A 23,548-nucleotide genomic window follows, 5' to 3' on the forward strand; every position below is an offset into this window, starting at 1 on the left:
CGCCTGGGTGGCTCAGTCGGTAGAGCGTCCGACTTCAGCTCAGGTCATGATCTCACAGTCTGTGAGATCGAGCCCCACCTCAGGCTCTGTGCTGACAGCTCAGAACCTGGAGCCTGCTTCAGAGTCTGTTTCCCTCTCTCTCTGCCCCTCCCCTGCCCATGCTCTGTCTCTCTGTGTCTCAAAAATACATAAAAATATTTTCTAAAAATTAAAAAAAAACCCCATATCTGTAATAAAGTTATGTGAATGTGGGGTCTCTCTCAACATATCTCACTGTCCTGTACTCACCCTCCCTCTGAGGACAGGTGGTGATAAGACCCCTGCGTGGTGACATGAAGCGACACAAATGACACAGGTGCTGTGACGGAGTGGTAGGCCACCACTTACCTCCTGACCACACAGCAGAAGGAGCATCATTTGCTCCTGGCCGAAGCTGACCCCGGGTAACGGACCGAGGAAAGCGGAACTTCAGATAAGGTTAACTACTGAGGTTCACTACTGAACTGCAGCTGAGGTTAACTGCATGAGGGTACCTAATGTAGGTTTCCTTCTACTACTCAAACTGACTTTTGTCAAAAACAATGTATGTAGCCCACTCACCTCTGCTCAGGCCCAAGCCTCTGTGGGAGGTCTGGGGGTCCTCAGGCTATGGGTGGGCTTTCTCTCCCCTTCAGTGGTCTCCCACTGGGTGCACGGCATCTCTTGGTGTATTTGGAAATATTTTTGGTGATCACCATGGTTGGTCACCCCTCCCCAGTGACGAGCATTCAGCGTCTGGGGCTAGGAACACTGAGTATCCTACATTGCGTTGGACAGTTTCATCCAGTTAAGATTTGTCCCACCCCAAATGCCAATAGCTGGGTTAGCTGACCCTCAGAACCCAAAGATGGACAACTCAACCAGCCGGCTCTGTTTGTGAGGGGCTTTGAAGAACACTAGGAAAACTCAGAGAAGTCATCCCAATGTGCACTCCAAGGGCCTCAGATTCTACCACCAGAGCTCTGTTTCGGGATCAGGAAGCCTGTCAGCTTTGTCCTAACGGTACCCGTATGAAATACAAACACCCAAGAAGAGGTCAAGTCATGAGCATTGTCAGCCATAACTAGGATTTCAACTCTTATTGATAATTCTGATAAGAGTGCAGAGTGTGCTGTGATGCTCTAAAAAAAATACAGATTCCTGGGTATGATTCAGTAGACGTGGTCACCAGCCGCAATGATCCCTGGCCCCTGATAGTCACACCTCTGTGTGGTCCCTTCTGCATCGGTGTGTGCAACCGACATATAGCATGTGGCAGAGGGATAGCACGTCACTTCCAAGATTACGTTATAAAAGATCGGGACTTCTGTGTCGGATGCTCGCCCTTCTCACCTGTTCTCGTGCTCTCTCTCTCTCTCTCTCTCTCTCTCTCTTTCTCTCAGATCACTTGCTTTGGAGGAAGCCAGCTGTCAGGGTGTGAGGACACTCAAGCAGTTTATGAAGAGGTCCACGTGGCAAGGAACTGAAGCCTTTTGCCAACAACCAAGGTGGAAGTGAAGGAGCCGTGTGAGGGGGCCAGGATGGAAGGAGGCCCTCCGGCCACAGTCAAGCCTTCAGATGGCTGCAACCCTGGCCATCAGCCTGACTACAAGTCCAGGAGAGACCCTGAGCCAGAACCCCAGCCAAGCTCCTCCCAGGTCCCTGGCCCTCTGAAAGTATGTTGTGGTAATCAGTGTGTGTGTGTGTGTGTGTGTGTGTGTGTGTGTGTGTGTGTGTGTTTTAATTCTTTAGTGTTTATTTTTTGAAAGAGAGAGAGACAGAGTGCGAGCGGGTGAGGGGCAGAGAGAGCGGAAGGCAAGGAATCCGAAGCAGGCTCCAGGCTCTGAGCACAGAGTCCGACTCGGGATTCGAACCCATGAACCATGAGAGCATGACCTGAGTGGAAGTTGGACACTTAACCAACGGAGCCAGCCGGGCGCCCCTCCGTGTGTGTTTTTTAAGCTGCTAGATGTTGAGCTATTTACTATGCAGCAGTAGATAATTCATGCAGTGGGTCTAGATAGGGCCAGAAGGCTGTGGATGTAAAAGCTTCCTAGGTGAATCTGATGTGCGGTCAAGGTTCAATAGCCGTGGGTGTAGAGACTTACGCTGCTGACGGTTTTCTGGGCACAAAGCTGACTCAAAGTGGCACGTGTGCACACGAGAATCAGAGAGCTACTGCTGTGTGGCTCCACACTGAAAACGGAGACAGGCGAGGGGTGAAGGCTTCCACCACCAGCAGCCCCTAAGAGCTGAAGTGTCACACGTAGCCCTCGAGAACTAGGAGTGCCTGCTGATGTACCGCTCCTGGAAGAGAGAAAGCCTAGAACGTGAAACCTGAGGGGAACCCTGGCCTGAGGATTTTCACAATTTGTCAAGGAGTAGAACCGTTTCCTCAAGAGAAACCATTCCCAGTAGACTGGGTTAGAGATGCCGGCAGAGCGGTTCTGGGCGAGTCTAAGTAGTGGCCCCTGAGCCTGCTTCTCCAGTCTCCCCACCACCACTCCCCATGCTTACCAGCGCTTCTGGGGCAGAGGTCCACAGCTTGATCCTCCCGACTTCTAGTGCAATCTTTCTGCACCACCACAACCCAGGATGCCACTTAGGAAAGGTACACAGGGTGGGGATGCGGTACGGGGATCCGCCCCCTCTCCCTGGGAGGGAGCACCTACTATGCACCAGGTATTTTTCCCAAAGCTTCACATGAACTCAGGTACTCAATCTTCTGCAACAACCCCATGAGGTGGATCCTGTCATTATCTTCATTTGGCACAGGGGGAAACCGAGGCAGAGTGAGGGTAAGTAACTAGGTCGATTCCTTGGTTAGTCCATGGCAGGGCCAGGATTCTCTAAGGTCCGTGTCTGGGGTCCAGACACTAGCCCTTAACCCCTGAGCTCTGCTGCCCCCCCTGCCGGCCACGGGCCCAGCCCTCCTTGCCCTCTGAGCAGGAACGAAAGGCTCTCTGCTTTGCTCTGCTCCCCAGGGAGCGAGGGGACAGGCATCAAATAGGAAAAAAATGGTCAGACCTGTTACCTTTCCAGCCAGGATGCCACAGGCTGCTGGCTCAAAGGCCATCGAAGGCTCAGCACCTCACCTAGGGCAGGGGGAATCGGGATCCTCCCCTGGATCTGTGCCTCTCAAATATAGTCTCCCTCTCAATAATGAATGCCGTAAACGTTTAGGAATGGAGCAGTAATAGTAATTACTGAGTACTTTACCCTTTTGTCTTTTGCACCAAAGCTAGCTTTACATTAGCAGTGGTAATTTTTTTTTTTTTAACTTTTTAACGTTTATTGATTTTTGAGAGAGAAACAGAGCATGATCGGGGGAGGGGCAGAGAGAGGGAGACACAGAATCCAAATCAGGCTCCAGGCTCTGGGCTGTCAGCACAGAGTCCGACGTGGGGCTCGAACACACAAACCGCGAGATCGTGACCTGAGCTGAAGTCAGGTGCTTAACCCACTGAGTCACCCAGGCGCCCCTATAGCTATTTGACCTACACACAGTGGCTGAGGATATTGATTCTTTTGTCTCTCAAATGTACAGGACATTTGAGGACAGTACAAAGAATTTCCCTACGCTCCTCATTCAGATTCCCAGACTTACTACTCACCACGTTTGCCCTTCATCACAGCTATGCATCTACATACTCATTATTTTTTTTCTTTTTCTTTTTTTTTTCTTCGTTTATTTATTTATTTGGGACAGAGAGAGACAGAGCATGAACGGGGGAGGGGCAGAGAGAGAGGGAGACACAGAATCGGAAACAGGCTCCAGGCTCTGAGCCATCAGCCCAGAGCCCGACGCGGGGCTCGAACTCACGGACCGCGAGATCGTGACCTGACCGAAGTCGGACGCTTAACTGACTGCGCCACCCAGGCGCCCCTTCTTTTTCAAAACATTCGAGGACAGGCTGCAGACATGAAGCTCCATATCCCTCAAGTACTCTAGTGTGTATTTCCCCAACACAAGGGCACTTGCCTATATAACCATCATACAGCTCTTCAAGTCAGGACGCTGATGCCCAGGTAACACTACCGCCCCACCCACAGACCCCATTCACATTCCCTAACCATCCAACAAAGTCTTCTGGTCCAGGATCTCAGCGAAGAACACATATTGCATGTAGTCTGTCTGTTTAGTCCCCTCCAACCTGGAAGATTCCACAGTCTTTTCCTGTCTTTCCTATCCAAGTTTTAGGGAATGCTCCCTACATTTGTTTCCTTATGACCAGACTCAGGCTGTGCTTTCTTGGCAGGAAAACCCCAGAAAGGGTGTCGGGTTTTCTCCATGCGGCACATCAGACAGCACATGGTGCCTACCCAACCTGTCACTAATGATGTTAACCTCACCATAGGGTCAAATTAGGCTCTTCCAGGTTTCTCCACCATTAAGCCACCACATTTCCCTTTGTAATGAGGTGAACCCTATGCATGTCCCAGCCTGGTGCCTGAAAGAGGGTTTCCAGTCTTAACACATAGAGAGCCTAGTGGTCTCAATGAGTTAAGGGGATAGAGTTTAAAACTCAGGGAGTCTGAGACAACGAGAATTTGCAAGGCAGGACACCAGAGAAGAGAAATCCAGAAATCCGCAGACCCTTGAGTCTTTGGCTGAGCACTGATTTGTGCATGTGTACGAGGAAACTTCCAGAGCCAGTAGAAAACCTTCTGAAAGGAACAGATGGAACCATCCCCTGAGATCATACAAGGCTAGAAATAGTTCCCAGCAGATGAGGCAGAAACACCTCCTAATACACAAGGTTCTCAGTAGCAATCTCAGAAGGGTATTGACTCAGTAGTGGATCAAAATGTGTCCCAGACTAAAGGCTCCCCACCCAACAAAGGCTTCAAAAGCAAGCTTTGAAAAGATCAAACTGTTCTGAAGTAACTTAACTGTGTTCCAGAACAATGCCCCAAATATTTAAATGGATACTAACAAAACTCAGGCACCCAACAATGTAAAATTCCTAATACCTGGTATCTGACATAAAATCACCAGGCATGCAAAGAAAAATATGACCTATATCTAGAGAAAAAAAATCAATAGAAGTAGGCACTGAAATGACATGAGTGACCGAATTAGTAGAGAAAGACCTTAAAAAAGTCATTCTAAATCGATTCTATATGCTCAAGGAGCTGGGGGAAAGCAGGAACATGAAGAAGAAAGAGGAAAAAAAGATCCAAACTGAACTTCTAGACATGAACAAAACATCCGAAATGAAAAATACACTGGATGCGATTGACAGTAGGGTTGGACTTTGCAAGAAAAGACTGGTGAACTTGAAGACACAGCAATAGAAAGTATCCAAAATGAAACACACAGAGAAGACTTAAAAAAAAAAAAAATGGGCAGAGTTTGGTGAGCCATGAGAGCAGATGAAATGGCATGAGGTTCAGTAGAGAAAAGGACAGGGTGACGTGGTGAGTGTGGTGGCAGGTCCCTGACCAGGCAGGCTCTGTCACCTAGGAGGGCGACTCTCACTCTGCTGTGGCAGACCCCACCCCCATACTCGGATGCAGCTAGATTCCCACTGTTTCTGCCCAAAGACCAGCACCAGAAGCATCTCGAGACCCAGATTTGCTGTCTCTTTGCTGAGTGAATCCTACTGTCCCGGAGCCAGGCTCGATCCAGGGAAAGGAGCCCAGTCGATGACAAAATCAGCAAGCACAGCAGACACCTGGAGGCTGGCAGGACATCTCCACTTTTCAAAAGCCTAAAAATAGCCCCAACCACATTGGCAATCCCAGCAGCCCTGCCTGTCCCAGGAACACACCGCGGGAGGCCACACCGGCAGAGATTTCAGGTCAAGGGACAAAAAACTTGGACAAGTGCGCCGAGTTGCCACAGCATGGCCCCATTTCACCTCTGGGGGATGTCAGGCCCGCCACCAGTGCAGAGAGCGTGCCACCACACACACATCACGATGGGACGCCCTCGGCCTCGTCAGGCACCCACCCCTGCCTCCCTCCCACCGCAGTACATCCAGTTACACCCTGCTGGAGGAAGGGGCTAAGCGGGTGCCCAGGCTGTGCCCAGGCTGAAGATTGGGACCTGGCTAGAAGGTTGGAGACTCTCCTCCTGCACCTACCTGCCAGGCCGGGAGGACCTTCTCAATGTCATTCAGGTTGATCCCGTCCCCGTCTTCTAGCTTCCCTTTTCCACACCTGGGCCAGAAAAGACAGAAAGGCATTGAGGAGTCGGCACGTTCACGCATCCTACCCCAGCCCGCCGAGCAGGAAGGGCAGGGATGGCCAGGAGACACCCGGCCCTGCCACCTCCAGGCCTGTAGGATCAGCCTGCCCCACCCAGAGCAAACAGCTCTGGAGAAACATGCTTTTCCCCAGGCCTGGCAACACGGGCCCTGCCTGCAGAACAAAGGACTTCGTGCAGGCGGGCATTCTGGGAGCAGTCCAGAGGCAGGGGGCACTAAGGTGACATCCGACCCCCCAGGGAGGTGACAGAGGTACCAGATTTCCCCTCGACCCTTCCAGGCAAAGACGCTAATAAGCTCCTTGTTGATGAATACCCCAAAACCCGTCACAGCTCCTGCAAAACCTCATCATCTCGCCCCATTACACCAAAGGGGCGATGCGTGAACAGAAAGACCAAGCAACTTTCTTGAGGTCACACAGGCCCGCAACAGGGACTTCTCCCTCCTTGGCCTGACTCTGGGCCAGTCCAACAAGCCCACTCAGATACCGATGCTTTGGCTTTACGCCCTCTGTGGGCAGACATACCATCAGGCCAGAGACGCTGACCCCAACTCGCCATCGAGCACCCATGTCTTCTGCATACTTAAGGTGCAGACTCTGGAATCAGACTGCCAGGCTGGAACCCCAGTTACGTCCCTTACTAACTGGGCGACCCTACGCAAGTCACTTAACCTCTCCGGACCTCGGTTTTCCCACTTGTCAAATGGAGATCATTAGCAGTGTATAACATCATGGGGTGGTAGGAGGATGAAATTAATGTAGCTGATATACACACATGCACACGCAGGCACACCCATGTATATATCCATATTTACATACCATGTTTGATGGTAAATACGGGTAATAATGGCATGCAAGTATAGTAAGGTAAGTAATAAGGTAAATATATTAGTTCCACGAGGACTACTTCTGCCGGTACTAGTCCTGTTTACAACTATCTTACTAGCATTACTGTTACTCTTTTGTTAGTATTTTACGGCCACTACTGTTAATTGCTGCCCCAGGGAAGGATTAAGAGCCTAGACTCTGGAGCTGACCCAGGCTCACGTAAGTTGCTCATTTCTTTGTGCCTCCTAGTTTCCCCACCTGTCTAGGTGAAGATAACACTCCTACCTCCCTAGGTTGTGGTGAGTTTTCAATAACACGAGGCCAGCACTTGGAACAGTGCCCAGGATGGATCAGTGATCACTGCTCTCACTGGTGTGACTACAGACCCAGACACGGTGAGGGCTGCCCAGCGTGACGGCCCCAGCATTTTCCAGCTGCAGCATTAAGGCGACTCTCAAAATTTAGAGGATTTATTTGTTCAATATTTGCCGAGCATCTCTTGTGTTTTGGGCCCTGTCAACCTCCCTGGGAGTCATGGAAAATAAATCTGCTGTGGTTCCTGTCCTCCAGAAAGCAACAGCTCTTTGGAAACACGTCCTAAGCTCAACTGACAAGGCGGTGACCACCAGTAGGGGGCAGCATGAGATAAGTGTTATAAAAGACTTAGGGACAGAGGAGGTGGGGTGGCCACATAACCCACCAAGGCTGGAGTGGAAGAGGGCAGGAAGATGCCATCTATACCCGCTTTTGACAAGAGCTTCTGCGTGGGCTCTGGCTTGGGCTTTACCCCAGTGTAAACAGGGCATAGACTGAACCCAGAGGAGTGCTGCCCAGAACATCCAGAAGCATCCAGAATGATCTGGGGCAGGAGGAAGGTGGGTCATGAGCTGGCTAAGCAGAGAATCCTGGAGAATGTCCTGGGCAGAGGGTAGCGGGGCAATGCCCTGGAGCTAAGCCCATGTATGTTGCCAGCTGGGATGTCAGCATTCCTGCCACTGGAGTGGGGTGGGGGTGGGGGTGTAAAGGGGGAATATGGAGCTAGAAGGCCAGGAGGTGGAGCTGGGGAGGAAGGGGTAGAAGGAAGGTGGGAAGGACATGTGGGGAAAGAGAGTTCTTACCCCCTCTGCCCCTACCCTCCACCGCCACCCCAGCCTCTTGACGTGCTGGGCTGCAGACAGAGAGGCGGAGCAATCTCTGGAAACATCCAACCACCTTTTAACTACAGATTGGCCCGTGAAGGTACCAATGGCCTGCGTCTGTATTTCGTATGCACCTTGGCAACAGGAGAGGAGAAAGCTGGGGACTGTGGGCCGAATGGAACAGCTGACGCCCTCTCCCCCAGGTCCTGTGTGCTATCCCCCCCACTTCCGGACTCCCAGCTGCCCTGAGCTCCAAGCATGCGTTAGACGCCAGCCTAGCACAGCACAGGCGCAGCGTTTTATCCTCACCTCAGCAGCTCCCGGGGGCAGCAGGGGGCTGTGTGCAGGGAGCGCTGCTGTCCCCCAAGACCTGTCCTCTGGGGTTCAGAGCTCCCTGGGAGGACTGCAGGTACAGAGGGCAAAAGGTTGCTACAGACCAGCTGAGTCACTGCTTCCTACGGGGTTTCCAAGGCAACAGCTTTCTCTGATTTCTGTCCCTCCATGGCAACATGGGCTGCGGGAAGCCTTGGCAACCGAGAGGTACCCTGCTTCCGAGGGATGCTGCAGTGGCTGGGCACGTGGGGTGCATCCCCAGCATGGCTGGACTCTGAGGGTGACACAGTTCCTGCCTTAGCCACAAGGAGGCCACCGGTCGCTGAACCCAGGATCCCCTAGGAACCTGGGGAGGCCAGGGTTCACCTATGCTCTCATTCCAACAGGGTCCCTCCATGCTGAAGGCCGTCTCCCCTCACCACCCAAGGAAAAGGGACCTCGGGAATTGTGGCAGATCCCACACAGACAGGACGATGGAAAAAGGAGCCGTGGTGAGAGGCTGGGGTCCCCGGGGAGCCTATGAAGCACGCGGTGCGTCTCTCCCCGGAAAAATATACACAAACGCATGGTTTTGCATGAACGTTTAAGGGGGTTAAACTGATTCACGGGTACTCTGGTGTGACGACCGGGGCCTTGGATGGCGTCAGAAGGCCTTAAATCATGGCTCTCCCTGGGCATGTCTGAAATGCGTTTCTCCCAACTGTACAATAGAGACAAGGCTTTTTGTTCCCTCCCCAGGCTTTTTGTTCATGACTCTGCGCAGGTGGGAGCAGGGTGCTCAGAGAGGGGGCGCCCACTAGGGTGGGGTGGGGAGCAGGTGAGACGCAGTTATGTTTAATACAGCCAACAATATCAGTCATGTTTAGATGTGAAGTGACGGGAGGTGAGAGTGGACAGGGAGGGACTGGAAGGAAAAGTAAAAGCCGTCAGTCTAAGAAAGGAAAGGGGAACAGCAAGTGTTGACAAAAATGTGGAAAAGCCCTGTATACTGCTGGTGGGAATATAAGACATTCAGCCTCTGTGCGAAATAGTTTGGCGAAATAGTTCCACAAAACCTTAAGACGTGGAATTACCATGTGTGATATTGTGACTCATACAAGCTATATTTGGTCTTTGTCCCCAGTCCTAGTATAGAACTCCTCAAATCCTTGGAATTTCCTAAGTGAGGACAGAAGACAAAGTTGCGTTTTGTTACGTTAATGAGGCGACTGTTGAAAAACCACCTAGGGAATCTAAGGGAGGGAGCCGGTTCAATCGTGTGATTGGAGGGTTAGAACTTTCAGTCCCAACTCTCAACTCCAGGGAGGGGAGAGGGGCTAGAGATTCAATCATTGGCCAATGGCCAATGATTTGCTCAATCATGCCTGTGTAATGAAGCCACCAAAAAAAAAAAAAAAAAAAAAACAAAAAAACGAAAACAAAAACAAAAACCAAAGGAGGGGCTTTGGAGAGCTTCGGGTTGGTGAGCACAGGAGATTCTGGAAGAGTGCACTCTGGAGAGGGCATGGCAGTTGGCACCTTTCCCCATCCCTTGTCTGATGCATCTCTACCATCTGGCTATTCCTGAGTTCTATCCTTTGATGTAAACTAGTAATCTAGCAGGTACCATGTCTTCCCGACTTCTGTGGCCTCCCTAGCAAATTAATAGAGCCCAGGGAGGCGGGGGGGGGGGGGGGGTAGCTGGAACCCCCAATCTACAGTCTGACATCTGAAGCACAGGTGACAGACTGGACTTTGGAGTGGCGTCTGCAATGGGGAGAGGGGTCGATCTGTAGGACTGAGCCCTCAACCTGGGAGGTCTGATGCTGTTTCTAAGTCGATGGTGTCAGCATGGAGTTGAATTGTGGGACACTCCACTGGCATCAGAAAACTGCTTGGTGGCGATGGAAAAAACCCCACACACATCAGAACTGGTGTCAGAATCGGACCATGTGACTCAGCAATTCCATTTCCCAGGCACCTACCCGGAAGAGTTGAAAATAGGGACTCAACAAATACTTGCACACGAATGTTCATAGCAGAATAATTGACAATAGCCAAAGCGTGGAAAGAACTCAAACGCCCATCAGCAGATGAATGGATGGACAACGAGTGACAGACCCACATGATGAAATACACGCCACAGTGTGGACGAACCTCAAAATTTTATGCTGAGTGAAAGACGCTAGGCCCAAAAGGCCACATATGATCCCACGCATCTAAATAACTGGAAGAGAGAAATTCACAGAAACAGAAAGCAGATCGGTGGGTGCCAGGAATAAGAGGGAAATGGAGAGTCACCGCTTAGGGGACATCGATTTTATTCTGGGGGGGTTGAAAATGTTTTGGAACTACGTAGAGGGGATAGTTACACACTATTATGAAAATATGAAATGACACGCAATTGAACGCTTTAAAATGGTTAATGTGGGGGGCGCCTGGTTGGTTCAGTGGGTTGAGCATCTGGCTGTTGGTTTTGGCTCAGTTGGTTGTGGTTTGTGACACTGAGCCCCGCCTGTGCTGGGCTCCATAGCACGGAGCCTGCGGGCTTCTCTCTCTCCCTCTCTCTCAGCCCCTGCCCTGCTCGAACTCACATGTGTACGCGCTCTCGCTCCAAAATAAACTTGAGAAGATGAGACAACCCGGTATAAAATCAAACACTACACCAGGGGTTCTCAAAGTGGGGCCCCTGGACCAGCAGCACCAACGTCCCCTGGGAACTTGTTGTGGGTGGAGAGCCTCTCCAGACACCAGCCACCTGTGTGTTCCCAGTGCAGCAGAGATGCCTGCCCGCCCAGGGAAGGGCCCCTCTCTGCCTCGGGACAGCTATAACCCTACCCACCCCTGTATAAAAGCCCCTGGTCACCCCTTACCCTTCCCGGTCGATGTGTGGCAGGGTCGGCTTGGGCGTGTGTCTCAGCTTCCGGTGGAACTGCGTGAAGTCCAGCTTTTCGGGCTGCAGGTCCCAGGTGGCACCACTAGAGGGCGAGAAAAGGTGAGAAATGTGAGGCAAGGGGGAGACCAGCCCAGTTACCCATGGCACCAGACAGCTGGGCACAAGCCTGGCAGGGAGCGTCTTCACAAAGAGGTGGGCAGGCTGGGGAGGACACCCACCAGCCGAGGGCAGGGTCGACAGAGACCCCTCCCTCAGAATGGAGCTGGCGGTGTCAGCTCTGTGTTCAGATGGTGGGGTGGGAGGCTCCCCATTCCTCAACCCTGCTGTACAGCAATGCATGTCAGTCCGATGCCTGCTCTACGGAGGCCCCCCTAAAACACTTCAGAGCTTCCTTCCGGAAGGCTGGAAACAAAGGAGGCCAAACATCTGTCACGATGGCAGCTCAAAATGGTGGCAAGGCAGCTCTGAGGTACATAAGGCAAGTCAGTGGGGTGGGAGGTTGAGCCCCACAAAGTCCCAGGCCCAGGAGACAAAGGTGCTTCCATTCTGGGAAAGCTGAGTCTGAGCCACGGATGTGCCTGGAACACGCCCAGCGTTGGCCAGCTCCAAGGCCAGGGGCGGAGGGGAGCTAAAGGGCCACTGCCCATCCAGAGCCCCAAGCCATCACTCCCCAGGGGAGTGAACATATGGTAGGCACCCATTAGCAAACCTTTCAGGGGCACCATCTCCTCATACTGAGGAACCCTGGCCAATACCTGTTCTTCCGACCTGGCCCTTCAGGAACCTTCTAGAATCTGAGCTACTGACCACCTTTCCTTCCTCCAGACCTCTCTGCAGCCACCCCCCGGCCTCCAAACCCTACGACCTCAGGTGAGGGGAAGTATCTGCAGCCATAGCTGTCTGTCCCCGGCTCTCACATGGGTGGCCTGGTGTCCACCATGTGCCATTCTCCTTTGCTCTTCCAACCACTAGTCAGTCCATCCCTTTGCCTTCTCTCCCTCTCCCCTGTGGTTAGACTGTGTCTGTCTTCTCTTTTCCCTCAACCCTCTCTCTGCCTCCTCTTCCTCCTCTTGGATGGTCTCCTCTCATTTTCCTTCCTTTGATCTTTCTCTCTCTCTCTCTGAACTCCTTCCTCAGCTGCCTCATCCTTGCTACATCACCCCCTCTTTGTTTCTCTCCACTTCTTGATCAAAGAACATTCAACATTTACTCAACTTCCAAAGACCCCATGGGGCTTCTATAAGGACAAGACCTGGGGTCCCAGCCAGAGGCATATGCCACAGACAAGAGGAAGAAAGGCTTACCTGAAGGAATCAAAGGTGTTGGCAGCCCAGATATCCGTGCCCAGCATGTCCAGAGAGTTGTCTTTGCTGCCATTCTGGAAGAGACGGGATGAAAAAAGGGGACATTGTTGGCTTGGTCAGGACACTGAGAACACGTGGTCAAAGTCCTAATCCCAGAGAAGGCTGCAGAGGCCTTCTCTTCCCTCGGTTGGTCATTCTGGGCAGCTTGTAGGCTGGAGAGAGCCACTGGAGTGAGCATCCTGGCCAGTGCACCCAGTAAGTCATGAGGACCACTGCCCCCCCCGGCCCCCCCACCCAGGTACAGGCCCTCACCGTTGCATATGTCAGACATAGAGCTTTACTATCAGGTACAGAAATAGCCTGGGTTTCTGCTGTCCCCAGCCCATGGCTCCCCAGCCCACTGCCAGCTGGATGGCAGTGGCTTCTTCCCAGGCAGAGGCTCTGGAAAGCCAGACACACTGGCAGGTCCGTGTTGGAAGGCTGACTTCCTCTGGAGTTAAGCCCCACTTCTCGAAATCAGGCGGCCCTGAGAAGCCCCTACTGACCAAGGCTATACCAGTGATTAAATTCTCTAACTCTCTAATTCTCTAAATTCTCTAAATTCTCTAAACCCCGTTCCAGTCTTTGTCCTCCAATGCCCCCTACACGATCCATCCCATAGACATACAGAAAGCACTTTATTTCACCCAGTTTCTATCGTTTGGCTTCTCTGCCCCTTGGCTGACAATCTCCCCTGCCTTACTCCTAACGCCCTCCATCCCTCATTACCCCTAGTCTGCTTTCATCATCACACTCTTTAAAATCAAGATTTTCACCTCCAGGACCACTGGGCATGTGCGTGCCTTATGACCCAGGACGTCACTCACAGGTATAAACACAACCAAAACGTGCACAGACGTTCACCAACAGTACGAAGCACACAGAAGTACAGAGCAGCACTACTCACAATAGATCCACACTGGAAGCCACCTAAATGCTTCCCAGCAGTTGACTAGACATGGAAATTATGGCATAGTCACATACTGGGATATCGCACAGCAGGGAGAATAAACAAATTAAAACCTACAACAGCATTAATAAACCCCCAAAATGTAAAGAAGAACAAAAGAACCCAGATACAAAAAAAGTACCAACTCCATGATTCAATTGATATGAAGTTCAACGACAGGCCAACGAACTAATCTGTGGAGACAGAATTCAGGAAGCGGGGGTCCCAAGAGGGTCCTGGGTGGGGGGTGCTGGTAACGTTCTGTTTCTTGATCTGGGTGCTTGTGTGTTCAGCTTGTGAAAACCCACTGAACTGTATGCACGTAATATGTATACTTTTTGTCCATGTGTGTTAGGACCTCCTGGTTACATTCCTGATAGTATCCCCAGTCTTTGTTTTTAGGACTGATCTGTCCCCAGACCTACCACTTCTCAGGTCCACTAGATCCTACACTGGATGATCTTCGTTTGAGACCTTTCCACGGGCCTAGGCCTAGGCAGACACTGAAGACATAGAAGTGGAGGAGTCACAGACCCTGCCTGCAAAGAGGGGTAGGTGTGCAATGACACACATGTAATAAATAATTACAAGACAGTGCGATAGGTGCATTGATTCAAGGAGCCATAACGGGACCAGAGCGCAGGCAACTTTGCTGGTGACTCCTCCTGAGCAGGGGACGCAAGGACTCATGGAAGTGAGGCAAGCAGAGAGAAAAGCAGGGAAGGGGTCATTCTGGCAAAGGGGACAGCATGAGGGAAAGGCAGGACCCAACAGGGCGTTATGGGGAACTTCAGGGCCTCTGGCTTTGCACAGGGGACACAGCAGCCCAGAGAGTGTCTAGGATCACCCACACGGTCCTGGCCAGGGCCTACTAGGGGCCCCACAAGTGCTCCTCGGTGCTTGTTGGGGTTGAATTGTGCCCCCCCCCTCCAATTCGCATGTTGAAGTCCTAATGCCCAGTACCTCAGAATGTGACTTTATTTGGGAATAGGGTGGTTGCCGATGGAGTTGGTTAAGATGAGGTCATATGGGTGGGCCCTCATCCAATATGACTGGTCCCATTATAAAAAGAGGAGATTTAGACACAGAGACAGACATGCACAGTGGGAGGATGCCATGGAAAATTGGAGTCACGCTGCCACAAGCCAGGGAACCACTGCGGGCTGGGAGACAGGCCTGGAACAGATCCTTCCTTGGTGACTTCACAGAGATCATGGCTCTCCCCACACCCTCATTTCAGACTTCTGGACTCCAGCACTATAGGACTGATAATACCTTTCACTAGGTTGAGCCAGTTTGGGGGTCAGAAGTATGGAATCAAGGAGACCTAGCAAACTAATATGGCAATCGACCATCCACCCCTCTAAAAACTCCCTTTCTGAGGGTGGTCAGTCACGTCCCTTCCTCCTGCAGTCAGCAGATGCCCCCCGCACCGACCCCAGGACCTTCTCACGTCCTCACAGCCACACTAACCACCTGAGGGGGTAGGGTCTCCTGCATCCTGCAAACAGAGCAGTCCATGCCGGCTCAGGCCAGTCTCTGACCTCCCAGCATCCACATCCCCAGGAACCAGCCCGTGAAAAGTCCCATCTTCTATCCTCCCTGGTGGCGATTCCCCTGCAGACCATAGCCAACATCACCCCAGAGGCTGCTGGACAAAGCCCCAGTGGACTAGAAAGGAACCCGAACCAGGCTCAGTGACTCCACCTTTGCCTCTCCCAGCAGAGACACCAGCACCTTGACAAAGAAGCCCCATGATTTCGGGGTTTGGTTTTGTCTTTGATTTTCCTCGTCTTCCAGTTGGTCAGAGTCGGTAAGCACGCTCTCCTCCCTGCCTGCATCGTACTCAGCATGCCTGACTCACCAGCCTCTTCCGTGGAAACCAACCTAGTTTCCAGGGAGAGAGCAGTTTGCGGGTACATTCCAGCTTTTAATCAATCTGAAGGCAAGGAGCACCCAGCGGAGGGGCCCAAGCGCTTGGACCTTCATAGACACCAGGCAGGAGACAAAGAGGGGGTGTGGGGAAAAGAGAGAGCAGTAAATGGGGGGGCTGAGGGGACACACGGGAGGATGCATGACCTCAGACCTCATCAATAAAAGGAGGACTGGCCCTGCCTGTGGCACCACCAGCCAGAAGCCCCAGGTTCTAAGTGACAAAACTTTCTGCTCCCACCATGCCCTGAGAGGCCCCACAATCCTCTCTTGTGAGTCAACCACGTCATACGTAACCTCTCCATATGGTGCCACACGGTGGCTCTGTGCACCTCGGTGCTTCCTACCCACACCTGTCCAGTCCTGCATTCCCACAATCCTTTTCATTATTGACAGTGACCTATCAACCCCATCTTGCTCCTCTCCTGCTCACGTGACCACCTGGGAGGCTCACGTGACCGCCCAAACTGCAGTAACCTTGCTCTGCCCTAAACTAACCATCCATGCAGGTGGAGTGAGGCAGCTCTCATTCCATCTGCATATAGTGACCTTTCTCCTGCACTGGATCAGGGATAGCCACCTCTCTGGGTCCCCCAGAGCTCTTCGCCCGGTGCCTAAGAAACGTCTACGGGACTGACGTTTGCTTCAATCAACTTTCACTATCTTCCTCTTGCCATTTGTGACCTCAGTGAAGTCTGGGCTTGAGATTCTTTGTATTTAAATAAAGAGCGCTCAGAGTGTGACAAGATTGGTTCCTTCTGACCAGCAAGGCACGGACGGACACTGCCACCACACCCTCTCCCTCCAGTGGCAGACATCCCTAATCAAATATGGCGTGATTTACAGTCCTCAAATCAGGTGACCCCTAATGTTCCAGGACTACCCCTCCCTCCCTCCCCGAGTTGCCTCATCACCCTCCCAATCCCAACTCCTGGTGTCTGGCTGGCTTCCAATTCAGCAGCCCTGGAGGAGGTGAGGGCACCGGGCAAGGTTGAAGACCACCCCCTGGGGCTGTTGAGCTGGGGGAGCCCAGGCCAAGATGCCTATCTGTGCTGAATCAGAACAGGAAGGTAACCCCATGAACAGGTAAGAGGGCAAGTCTGGAGAAGTTCACAATGAGAGTCTCGGTCACAGGGGACGACCTACTTATCTCTGATCTATGTGACACAGTAGCTGTGGCATATTACATGACTCTGGATGTTTCCTCAGAGCTCGTTGCAACAGAATGTGACGGGCATATAATCACGGCATGCAACCGGTTCTCAACAGGGGCTGGGGAAATTGCCTGGCAGTTGGAGGCAAAATCAATCTCCATCAAATCTTGGCCCACAGAGGGAAGATCCCGCCTGCTGAGGCTTCCTTTGCTTCCCTGTCAATGCCTAGGTGGTGGCCCAGGCAGTGCCCGGAGGGGTCAGACTGAAGGCAACGGCAAAGCTGGACCACCAGGAACCAAGAGCTTCACGCTCCCGTCCCCTGCGCCCCAGCCCTGGGCTGGCAGCCTTCAAGCTGACCATGAGGTCACCTTGCCACGGGGCTTCAGATCCTGCCAAAGCCTTTAGGGTGTCTGGATATTCCCGTTTCTTGAGTTCTGGGCACCAGTCCTCAAACCTTGCAACTCCCAGCACACGTGTGTGCATACGGGCCACCTGTTCCACAAACTCTCCTATTATTACAGAGAAGTCACAGAGGGGCAGGGGTTTGCAGACAGACAGACCCACAGACAGGCAGACTGCAGTCTGACTTCTGGAACCTCCCACCTGGAGCCAGACCCACCCCACCGTCCAAACCACCCCCACCCCTTACTCACACTGAGCTACATGAGAGGCAAGGACAAGCAGAGGACAGAGCAGAGGGTGACCAGCGCTTGGCTTGTCCCCAGGTACTCCCTGCTCTCCCAAGCCCCAGGCTGCAGCCAACTACTGCAGGGACCTTGGCTTCCCTGGCACACTAGTAACGCACAGTGTTAGTGTGAAGGGCTCTGAGGTCACGCCAAGCTACCCAAGATAGGGGCTTATATTCCTCTTTGGACCACTGTACCCTTCCTAGACTCACAGAAAACAAATGTCCTCCCCAACCCCAGTCTTTGTTTCTGATAGGTTCCAGCTCAAGACCCCTCCTCTCCGTGGCCGAGCATTTCCTCGGCTGACGCTAGTGCCCCAGGAACCCACAGCACGTCCAGCGCTTCCCGACTCTTCGACTGCTGTGCTTCCCAGTGGTGTTCTAGAAACACTAATCCACTGGCTCTTAAATGTCAATGTGCATCAGAATCACGCGGGGAGAGGAGCATTGCCAGGTTAAATTTAGTGCAGCTGGGGTGGTCCATGGAACACACTTCTAGAAACTGGATGTTCAAAGGGTTTTGTGGGGAAGAAAAGTTCAAAAAGGCTCCCTTGTCAAATGTTTGGGACGCATTGAGTTAAAAGATTGCTGTTGTTGTTGTTGTTGTTTTTAATGTTTACTTATTTTGAGAGAGAGAGAGAGAGGGAGAGGGAGAGGGGCAGAGAGAGGGGGAGAGAGAGAATCCCAAGCAGGCTCCGTGCTGTCAGCACAGAGCCCGACATGGGGTTCAAGCCCACAACCGTGAGATCATGACCTGAGCCGAAATCAAGAGTGGGATGCTTAGCGGACTGAGCCACCCAGGTGCCCCAAAAGACTGTGAAATGAATTACTTTACTGCCAAACTTCCTGGTGCCTTTATTGGTCTTAGATGGGTGTTGACTCTTCAAGTATTTCCCAAACTCCTTTGGCCAGAAAGCCACCCCATCCTTCCTCTTTATTCCACAGAGGACTAGGGTTCCACAGAACCTACTTTGGGAAATGGTCTTCTAACACTCTTCCTCAATTATGCTGCATCCCCTCAATGAGGAACCCTGGTTTCACTTTTTGTTGTATCCCTCTACTCACTCACTTCTCACCGTAGCCCTGGGACCCAGCATCTTTCATTAAATATTTTTCAGCAAGGATTCAGGTATCTAGGCACTGAGAGCCCACCACAGAACTGCACTGGCTTCTTCAAGAGCATCCTCTGCTGTGCAATTCCTGTGTCTAGAGCTCTTCTCTGAGCCCCCTCCCCTCCCCAGCCCTGAGGTCACCCGGGCCCTGCCCCCCAGGTTGCTGCAAGGCCAAGGTTCTGAGAAGCCTAATCCGAAGCAACCACCCTTTCCAGTGGATCGTTTTTAGCACTTAAACGCTGCCGAATCCTTCACAACAGGCCCTTTTCCTGGCAATTAGGGGGCCTCATGCCAGTGTGAACCGTGCTGTTCTCAGAACAGATCACAAAGGGATAATGAGCGCTTTAAACCATGTGGAAGAAGAAATGGAAACAGCCCGCCTATGGGCGGGGAGACTGGAGCCACCTGAGAGCCTGGCCGGTGCACAGCTACCCCCAGCTCAGGGGAGTCCGGACTCCGGCAACGACAACAGCCAACTTTCGCTGACGTAGCACTCACTGAACGGCGGGCACCCTCTGAGCGCTTCACTTTGGTCACAACCCTAGGAAGCCCCACTTCACTGATGAGAAAACGGAGGTTCGGAGAACTTGCCTGTGTTCAGAGAGCTTGTGCCCAGGATGGGAATGTATACAACAGTGTGGCCCAGAGTTGATGCTCTTACCTGTTGCACCATGTGGTTATATTATTCAGATAAACTGTGGCCTCACTGCAGACTGCTATAATGCAGTCAGGTATCCATCCCGTCCAGACATTTGGGTTCTCTGAGTCCACCTCTGCCTCCGTTTGGGAAGACAGTGCTGGTGGAGGGAGCAAATCGCCTGCAGTGAAGGTAAGAGGGAGTCTGGGGGTGGGAGATGGAATGTATAAAGAAGCGGGGTGGGGGAGGCTCTGGACCTGAGTGAATGAAACAAGGTAGGAGTGGATCACTGTACAGTAGAGAAACATGCTAAGTCAGGAGCAGTGAGAAAATAAACCCTCCTCTGTGCTGCTGGGTTCGCTTTACTAGTACACAACTGTGGAGTGATTTACATGCCTGTGTGTGGGTAGGTATGTGTCAACAACTCCAGGCTACAAGGGTTTAGAAACTAAGGGGAACTTGACTGTCTAGGACAGCGCACAGAAGGAGGACCGCTTCCATTATCGGGAGGGTCACAGGTGAAGTTCCATCTAGAGGAAGCTGGGGCATGTCAGTCTGGACTTCCCCCAGCTTGTCTGCTGTTAGTCAGCTGTGCCAGGGGACATGGAGGCAGGGGTGGCCAGCCTTTGGTCCTGGCTTCCCACACCTGAAAGCCCAGTATGGGAGCAGCTGCACAGAGCCTAGTGCTGGACACCAGGCAGAAAAGGGCAGTACAGCCCCTGCTCCCCAGATGGCTCACGGTCCCAGGACATCTCCCTTCCTGGTGCAGAATGTTCTTCCACAGATTCTGTCCATCATGAGGGCCAAGAGCAAGGCTGACCCTAACATGGATTGTCTCACTTCATGGACACAAGTTCCTGGCATAGCTGATGGGGAGGGCCATCCTTTAGACATAGACAAAATTTCTCTCCTTCCTCTCCAAGGACCCCACTGCAACTCCCCTGCCTCACCCTGATCTATCACCCACAGAAGTGGACTAGTCCTGAGGTGATCATCCCTGCCCTCACAGGTCTTACCATTCAACCAAGAGTCACAGAAACAAAAAGAACACTGGAAGATGGCACGTAGTCAAGCACCATGTGACAAGATGTATGCCACCCCTGTTGCTGGCTTTGGACGAGACAGCAGAGGGGCTCTGAGACTCTGGGAAAACTTCCTGAGAGTACCAACATGGTTTGGACTAAGAGTGGGTAAAACAGGACTCCAGGCCTGCAAGCTGCTTACTGGAGGGCTCAGGAGAGTTACTCAGCATCTTGCACCGATGCTGCTTTCTCTGTCCCATAAGCATTTGGACTGGACCAGTGATTCCCCAGTTGGGGTAGGGAGAGCAGGCAGAACATACGAGACACTGAGACCAAAGGCCCCAAAAGTATCTCCTGGGCCAAACAGGGGCTTCCAACAGGTTGGGTCTGAAACTCCTCTTAGGCTCAAATTAAACCAAAATTTGAGATACAGTCCTGTCCTAGTAACTGTGCATGTGTGTGAGTGTGTGTGCATGTATGTGCATGTGTGTTCAGCACCAAGGACAGCACCTCACATGCTGGTGGGAAAGACCATGATGGGCCCCCCCCCCCCAATATTTTAATGCCCTTACAACAGAAGGGTCTTTGAGGCAGGAGAAAGGCAGAGCAGAAGCCAGAAGGCATTCCTTTCATTATGAAACTTTCCTGTCTGCCCATTCTATCCCTTCCCTCTCTAACCTCAACTGTTTTTGTTTTTAATTTTTTAATGTTTATTTATTTTTGAGAGAGACAGAGACAGAGCATGAGCAGGGGAGAGGCAGAGAGAAAGAGAGGGAGACAAGAATCTGAAGCAGGCTCTAGGCTCTGAGCTGTCAGCACAGAGCCCAACTCGGGGCTTGAACCCACAAACTCTGAGGTCATGACCTGAGCTGAAGCCGGACACTTAACCATCTGAGCCTCCCAGGCACTCTATACCCTGACTGTCTTTGAATTAAGAACCAAAGGGAGAGGTAGGAAATAATGACCGAAGCCTGTGACCAGGTATACTTCTCCTAATCTTACCCTTTCTGCAAACTCTCTTGGCTAAGTTTGTGCTTGCAGATTTAAATGGCCATGTTATTTGAACCTGGACTGGTCAACACCACAGGCTACTTCTGGCTGCCTTCCTATTCGGCATCTGCTGAAATAATGCAGGCCCATTTAAGCGTCCCCAGTCGTCCACCCTGTATGTCCTGATGCAGAGAAAGGATCCCATCCTCCAAGACTCCTCACTAGGAGGCCTCTTGAGGCTCCCCAGTCTCCAGAGATTCTCCCTTCCTGCCAGGCTCAGACTCAGACCCACGGAAGTCCAGAGAAGAAAGGAACTGAGAGATCATCAGGTCCGGGGGTGACCTGGGGGTTCTGCAGAGGTGCTCCCAGAGCATTGAGGCAGATGGAGTAGGAGACAGCAAGTGGGTTCCTCCTTCCCTTGCCTCCCCAAGCAGTTTTGCCCCTTTTGTTTTCCATACGGGATTTCCCTGAAAGCTTCGGATAAGACAAAAGGTTCTGTTCTTTAAAAAAATTAACTTTTATTTTAGATAATTGTAGATTCACATATAGCTGTAAGAAATAACACAGAGATGCCCTGCACCCTTTACTCTGTTTCCCCCATGTGGAAACTTGTAAAAGTATAGTTCAATATTGGCGCCTGGGTGGCTCAGTCGGTTGAGCGTCCGACTTCAGCTCGGGTCATGATCTCGCACTCCATGAGTTCAAGCCCCGCGTCAGGCTCTGCGCTGACAGCTCGGAGCCTGGAGCCTGCTTCGGATTCTGTGTCTCCCTCTATCTCTGCCCCTCCCCTGCTCATGCTCTGTCTCTCTCTGTCTCAAAGATAAATAAAAACATTAAAAAATTTTTTTAAAAAGTAAAGTTCAATATTAAGACCAGGATATTGACATTGATATGGTTAAGATGCAGAACATTTCCATCAGCACAAGGTTCCCACCTGCTGCCCTTCTGCACCACACCCATTTTCTCCTGCCCCTCCCTTCTCTACTCCCTGTAACTGCTAACCTGTTCCCCATTTCTATCATCGTGTCATTTCAAGAATGTTATATACATGGAATCATAGAATATGTAACTTTGGAGGATTGGCTTTTTTCACTCGGCATAATTCCTGGGAGATTCACCCAGGTTGCTGCATGTGCCAGTAGCGGATTCCTTTTTACTGCTGAGTGTCACAGCTTGTTTTAACTGTTTACCTGTTGAAGGACATCTGGGTGGTTTCCAGTTTGGGGCTATTATGAATAAAGCTGCTATAAACATTTGAATACAGGTTTTTGTGTGAACATAAGTTTTCCTTTCTCTGGGATAAACACCCGGAGTAAAATGACTGGATCAGATGGTACTCGCAGGTTTAGTTTTTTAAGAAACTGCCAAATTGTTTTCCAGAATGGCTGTACCACTTTGCACTCCTACTGGCTATGTGTGAATGATCCGATGTCTCTGTATCTTCACCAGCATTCGGTGTTGTCACTACATTTATTTTAATTAGCTATTTTGATAGGTGTGAAATCTCTCATTGTGGCTTTAATTTGCATTTCCCTTACAAAAAGATGTGGAACATCTCTTTGTGTGCTTCTTTGCCGCCTGTACATCCTCTCTCTTCAGGGAAAAATGTCTCTGTGTCTTTTGTCTATTTTCTAAGTGTATGGTTTTAAATGTTGAGTGTGGGGAGTTCTTTATATATTCTGAGTACTAGTCCTTTGTCAGATACATGTTTTGCAAAATTTTCTGTCATTTGTCTCTTCGTCCTCTAAACAGGGTTTTTCCTGTTTAATTTTGGTAAAGTCCAATTTCTCATCTCAGTGGTGACATCTACTGATCGTCTTTTCCCATTTAGTTTGAAATATTTCTGGTTCTTAGGATGACAAATGATTTTTTTGTTGCAATGGGGACACTTTCATGTTGTGTTATGAAACTCTGAATCATATTTAAATCTTCTGTTTTTGACTGACTTTTTGTGATGCTACATTGGCAGGGAAAAGGGAGGGTATAGCCTCACAACTGCCATTGCAGGTAGAAGTCCAGGGTAGCTAGCACTTGTTGTTATGGCTCCATGGAGATGGGAATTTCAGGACTCCACAGTTCCCAGGGACCTTGCATGAAGGTGGCCTCATTACCACTGGGCAACAGTGGAAGTCCCAACTCTCTATTGAACTTACTCTGACACAACCCAGCAGGGAGGGGAGGGGCGCCTCAATACTGCTGAGTTGGGGTGAAGTCCAGTTCCCAGATGGCCTCCAATAATACCTTGGGGGTTGCAAGGACCCTTTGTATAGGCTGGCAGGGATAAAAGTTCCAGCTGCCCGCCTGGCCTTCTCTGACAA

General features: G+C 51.4%; 1 protein-coding gene across 8 annotated transcripts in view; it reads right to left on the bottom strand.

Moving 5' to 3' along the window:
- CTIF (cap binding complex dependent translation initiation factor) overlaps positions 1-23,548 on the bottom strand; it is a 299,569-nt gene that overhangs the window by 173,395 nt on the left and 102,626 nt on the right. For all 8 annotated transcript variants that reach the window (XM_040478885.1, XM_040478883.1, XM_040478882.1 and 5 more), the window contains 3 exons: positions 12,711-12,784; positions 11,384-11,488; positions 6,108-6,183 (listed from right to left, as the gene is read on the bottom strand). In XM_040478885.1, coding sequence (XP_040334819.1) covers positions 6,108-6,183; positions 11,384-11,488; positions 12,711-12,784 — 255 coding nt within the window. The remainder of the gene's footprint in view (positions 1-6,107; positions 6,184-11,383; positions 11,489-12,710; positions 12,785-23,548) is intronic.

Source organism: Herpailurus yagouaroundi, unplaced genomic scaffold (assembly GCF_014898765.1).
Source record: "Herpailurus yagouaroundi ecotype Mexico unplaced genomic scaffold, PumYag 142, whole genome shotgun sequence".
Taxonomy (NCBI): Eukaryota; Metazoa; Chordata; class Mammalia; order Carnivora; family Felidae; genus Herpailurus; species Herpailurus yagouaroundi.